The sequence below is a fragment of the Cystoisospora suis genome (assembly GCF_002600585.1).
Source record: "Cystoisospora suis strain Wien I chromosome Unknown contig_3896, whole genome shotgun sequence".
NCBI lineage: Eukaryota > Apicomplexa > Conoidasida > Eucoccidiorida > Sarcocystidae > Cystoisospora > Cystoisospora suis.
Genome location: NW_027156691.1, coordinates 2,233 through 7,939, shown reverse-complemented (window position 1 = coordinate 7,939; position 5,707 = coordinate 2,233). Strand labels below are relative to the sequence as shown.

Below are 5,707 nucleotides of genomic sequence, written 5' to 3'. Positions count from 1 at the left end.
TCCGCTTCTTCTTCTTCTTCATTCTCTTTGTGATCTTGTCTGTCCGACTTTCTTTTCCGCCTGAGCTCATCCACTGTCTATCTTTCTCTCTTTATTCATCTCTTTTTCTGTCTCTCTTTCTCTATATACATGTATGTGTATGTATGGCTATGCATGTCTATGTGTGTATATGTATGTCTCTCTATGTATGTCTGTCTATGTTCTTCCCTGGCGTGGAGAGTTGTTTGGTTTGTTTCTCCCCTGTCTATCGTCCCGTAGACATCTTTGACTATGGCGATCCATTCGAGTGTATGCATGTACGTCTATGTGTAGATATCCCTATCCCCCAGTCTAGCTGTACGTTTTCTGTATATTTAGATATAATGCAAGAGCATCATGACAGGGGTGTGGAGGACTGGAGGGAGAGCGAAGTTGATTGATTAAAGCTCCTGATAGAGGCGTGCATGCATTCGCTCCACTCTTCCCTCATATAGCCTTTCTCGAGTGTCTTCTAAGCTACATACATACCTATATATCTATATACATATATCTGCATCTCTCTCTCTTTCTATATGTATCCATACGCATGTAGTCTGGCTTGTACGTGCCTTTCTGTGCGTATATCTTTATATGTCTGTCATCCCACATAGACATATGCTTGTGTACTCTTATTTGAGTGTACGTACACCTGGCATTCGTCTCATTTCATAGTCTATTTTCTCAGCTTCTTGTTTTCCTTCGTCTCTCTGCTGTTGGGAGTTTTCTCTTCTCCTTCCTCTGCCTCTCCATTCCCCCGTTGACCTTTCTTTCTTTCTTTCTTTTTCACTCTTTCCTTCTTTCTTTTTCCTAGCTCAGGACATGATCGTCACCATGATACATCCTCTCTTTACTCTCTTCTTGGTTCCGTTTCTCTTCCTTCTTCTTCTTCTTCTCATTGCTTCCATGAAGAAGAAGAAGACTTCGAGGAGGAAAAGACGTCTCGACGGCGCCGCGAGGACCTTTCCCACACGCCAGGACGAGGTGATAGCGAAGAAGAAGAAGAAAGACCAGAGTTGATCGGCAGTGGAGGTAGAGGAGGGGAGAGAAGAAGAAGAGAAAGAAGAAGAAGAACAAGACGAAATGGAAGTGAAGATGAAGAAGAAGAAGAAAGAAAGCATGGCCCTGCGTGCGGTTTCGTACTAGATCACATACGAATGAATGAGAGAGGAAGAGACGCGGATGACGAGGAGGAAGAAGAAGACTTCGAAGAGACTCGTGACGGAGAAGGAATGAGGAGAAATCTTTCCACGCAGCATCATCAATATACGAGTCATCTAGAAGAAGAAGAAGAGCAAGCTTGTCACACCGACAACCCTCATAATAAGATTGATCATAGCGATATAGACTCGAAGAGAATTTCGGCAGCGTCAGCTACGTTAGCTCTTGTGTTGAATAGCGACCAGTTCATGCAGGACCTCCACACCAACGAACCTCCTCTTATACGCTTGTACGCCCTACACTCAATCTCTCTACCTCTCTGTCTACCTTCCATCTATCTACTACTTACTCTTTACCTCGGACTTATCCCTAGTCTATCTACCTATTCACCCTTATCTATCTATCTTTGATCCATCTACCTATCTATCTTTGATCTGTCTATCTTCAATTTTTCTACCTATCTATCTATCTATCTTTAATCTATCTATCTATCTATCTATCTTTAATCTATCTATCTATCTATCTTTAATCTATCTATCTATCTTTAATCTATCTTTAATCTATCTATCTATCTTTAATCTATCTATCTATCTTCAGTCTATCTATCTATCTATCTCTATGCATGTATATATACCTTCATAGACTTCTAGTGTGGGTTCTTTCAACCTGCCAAGTTCTCTCTACACCTATAGGCATGTGAATAGAGATATAGATCATACATAGTCATACATACATATACCTATACACATATACATACTTGTATGCATGGGATGTATGAAGATGAAGACGTCTGTGGATCTACATAAGCGAAAGTAGAGCTCTAGAGAGCAGCCTACATTGACGAACATATGTCTAGATAGACGTACACGCATATATATATATATATACACGTATATAGAGATAGATATGTATATCTCTTCTATAAAGAATGACGTTCCATCCGGCGAAGAGGCTTTTCTGAATGAGAGACGACATTATTCCATTGACCTGTCTTTGTCTCTCATTCTTTCTCCCTTTCTGTCTTTCTCTTTTTCCCTCTTTCTCCCTCTCTTTCTTTGTGTGAATGCAGTTTGTGTAGTCCAGTGGTCATGTATGAGATAGTAAGTCTTTTAACAGTCGTCCCAGATGCAGAGACGGACTCGCACGCCCGCAAGTTTACTAGTCCATATTACGCAGCCGAGGTCTTATGCTCCGCTTCTCCCGCGATTCTCTCGTAAGCTACGCCCCTCTCATTCCTCTTCTTCTGCTTCTTCTTCTTCTTCTCGCTCCTTTTTTCCTTGGTGTCAGAGAGAGAAGAGAATCCATTTCTTCTGAAGTTGCTCCATCAGCGTTGTGTGGATTCTCTGTCTGCAGAACAGCCTGGACGGATACACTCCAAGACCTACCTGTAGATGTACATATGCAACACACATACGCACACCTACACACGTGCATACTTGAATATCGGTGCATACATATCTACGTACAGATCCTATTCCTACTACGTGCATGCATAGGAGAAAAAGGAAAAGTTAAAGACGTCTCTTCGTCATTCAGACGTAGGGGGAGGCACTGAGATGTATGAAGATGTTGATAGGTATGGATATGTATGTATGTATGAATGTATGTATGGATCTACGGATGTATGAAGATGTTGATAGGCAAGAATATGTATGTATGAATGAATATGTCGGTGTATACGTGGTATGACTCGGTCTGCTTCTGCCTGCATATCTCTCTCTCTCTATATATAGCAGAGTTATATATGCCATCCTAGCAATCCACATATAGATATCTCTCTCTCTCTATATATATAGCAGAGTTATATATGCCATCCTAGCAATCCACATATAGATATGTCTATGCACGTCTATATCATCTGAACTGCAGGATCGTGTGTGTACATCTGTCTACTTCTACTTCTTCTTCTTCTTTCTCACTCTTTCTTTCTTCCTGCCTTTTTCTTTTCTGGTCTCTCTGTGTAGGACATTTTTGACAGATCCGGAGTGCCAGGGGGCTCGCGATCTATTCTGGTCTTTCCTTCGAGATTCACAGCCACCTGTAAGTCTCTCTCTCTCTCTCTCTCTTTTTCATTCTTTTTTTCATTCTTTTTTTCTTTCTCACTCCTTCTTATCTAGTTTTCTTCTCTCTTTCTCTCTCTCTGTGTGTGTATATAGGTGAATGCAGTATTGGGGGGTTACTTCTCACGCTGCTGGCAGGCCCTTATTAAAGCCCATCCAGATGAAGTAAAACACACACCCGCCAATCCAAGAGAAAGAAGAAAAAAGAAGAAAGAACGAGAAAAGAAAAGAAAAGAGGAGAGAAAAGCAAGAAGGGAAAGAGCTATTCAGAGAGCACTCACTTCGGCCGTCCATTCATATCTCCATGTCTAGGAAAGAATAGGCTTCTCTCTCTCTCTTTCTTCTTCTTCTTTTCTCCTTCTGTCATTACTTTCTCTCAGGCACGAATGCATGTGTCCTTCCTCTCTGTCTGTCTTTTTCTTCTTCTTTTCTTCATTTATATTGTCGTCTTCTTCTCTTTTTCCTTCTTGATCCGTACAGTTCCTTGTCACGCCATGCCGTTGCTATTCCTCTTCTTCTTCTTTTCTTCTTCTTCTTCTTGCTGTTTTATCGTACCAGCGATAGTCGTTACTCCTGCCATGAGTATCATTCATACTCTTCTCTATGATCTATACAAGACGGCATAGACTGTCTACATGTATATATACATTCGTATATGTGCATGTCTGTATGTATGTATCTATCTAGCCGTATATGTACGTCAGAATCTGTCGCCTGTATATATACAGCATTGTATATACATGGACTTTTCTATTCTCTATAAGTTCAAGTCTCTCCCCTCTCCTATGTTTTACCATCTTTCTCTCTCTTTTTCTCTCTCCGTGCATCTCTCTCAAGACACATAGATAGATACATTACAGATTAAAGATCGATAGGAATGATACGTAGTGTAGCAACAGCCGTTTAGACAAAGGGGCGCAAAGAGAACCTCTTTCTTTCTTTTCTTCTTCTTTTCATTCCTTTCTTTCCCAGGGAGGTCTCTGACGTTTTCTTCATCCTCTTCGTATCTCATCGTCCTTTTCATGAATGATCTTTTTCTTTCTTTTTCCTTTGCTGTAGACAGTTGCTTATTTGGTCTCACGTCCTAATGCAGTTGAAGATGTCGCTAAGCATCTCTACAGCCGTTCTATTGCAGGTAAAAAAACAAAGAACACAGACAGGTGTATGTACACCTACCTCTCTGTCTCTGTCTCTCTCTCTCTCTCGAGACTTTCGTAATCCGCACCTTCCTCTTCTTCTTCTTCTGTTTCATCCTTGCAAAATCTCGCCAACTCTTCTACACACGCACAACACACAGTGGACTGAAGACAGGATCACCTATCTATCTATCTCTAATCTATCTATCTTTAATCTATCTTCAATCTATCTATCTTTAATCTATCTATCTTTGTATGTCTTTAACTGGTTGATTGATTTGCCTAGGGTGAGAGAGAGGGCAGGCGAGGGGTGCATGCGTGTGTGTTCGTGCTTATTACGTTAAGATAGATAAAATAGGGGAGTTAAAAGAACATGCGGCTTGCAGTTGTCTAGCGGTATGATATGACGCCTTACTTCTCTCTCTGTCTCTCTCTCTCTTTTCATGCTTCTGTTTTCCTTTCTCTTTGGGGAGATGTAGACTCATCTTCTCCTTTCTCCTTCTTATTTTCTTTCGTTTCTACTGGGTAGTTTGTCGAGATCTTCGGACTCTATCTTTATCGTCTTCTCTCCTTTTTCTTTAGCAGCATCTGTCACATACGAATGCATCGTTCTACACGCTACTAGAATAAGAGAGAGTTCACTTCAGATCATTTTCTTTCTTTCTTTCTTTCTCGCCTTTTCCTCTTCGTTATTCTTCTCGCTGTTTGTATCTTTCTTGGTTCTTTCCCCTGTCTTTTTCTTCTTTATGTGTAGATCTTTATAAATGCATGCTCTACGTCGATCAGTGTATTCCTGTAAGTTTTCTTTCTTTCTCACTCTTTCTTTCTTCTTCTCATTTTTCTTCTTCTTTCTTCCGCCTCATCTCTCTTTTCATGATTTCTCTCTGTCTATACAGAGATGAATTTCGTGCATGCAGACACTCATTCATTCTCACAGCAGTAGGCACATCGACAGCTATCAATACCTATCTCGAATCTATCTCTAATCTATCTTGAATCTATCTCGAATCTATCTCTAATCTATCTCTAGTCTATCTCTAATCTATCTCTAGTCTATCTCGAATCTATCTCGAATCTATCTCGAATCTATCTCTAGTCTATCTCTAATCTATCTCTAATCTATCTCTAATCTATCTCTAATCTATCTCTAATCTATCTCTAATCTATCTCTAATCTATCTCTAATCTATCTCTAATCTATCTCTAATCTATCTCTAATCTATCTCTAATCTATCTCTAATCTATCTCTAATCTATCTCGAATCTATCTCTAATCTATCTCGAATTCATCTCGAACCTATCTCGAATCTATCTCTAATCTATCTCTAGTCTATCTC

General features: G+C 40.2%; 1 protein-coding gene across 1 annotated transcript in view; it reads left to right on the top strand.

Annotated features, from left to right (window-relative positions):
- Nucleotides 1-824: 824 nt before the first annotated feature.
- Nucleotides 825-5,707, top strand: part of CSUI_007383 (sit4 phosphatase-associated protein) — a gene marked incomplete at both ends in the record, with an annotated part of 7,044 nt that continues 2,161 nt past the window's right edge. The window contains 6 exons of the mRNA XM_068067529.1: nt 825-1,465; nt 2,246-2,389; nt 3,141-3,216; nt 3,333-3,401; nt 4,296-4,371; nt 5,127-5,167. Coding sequence (XP_067920495.1) covers nt 825-1,465; nt 2,246-2,389; nt 3,141-3,216; nt 3,333-3,401; nt 4,296-4,371; nt 5,127-5,167 — 1,047 coding nt within the window. The remainder of the gene's footprint in view (nt 1,466-2,245; nt 2,390-3,140; nt 3,217-3,332; nt 3,402-4,295; nt 4,372-5,126; nt 5,168-5,707) is intronic.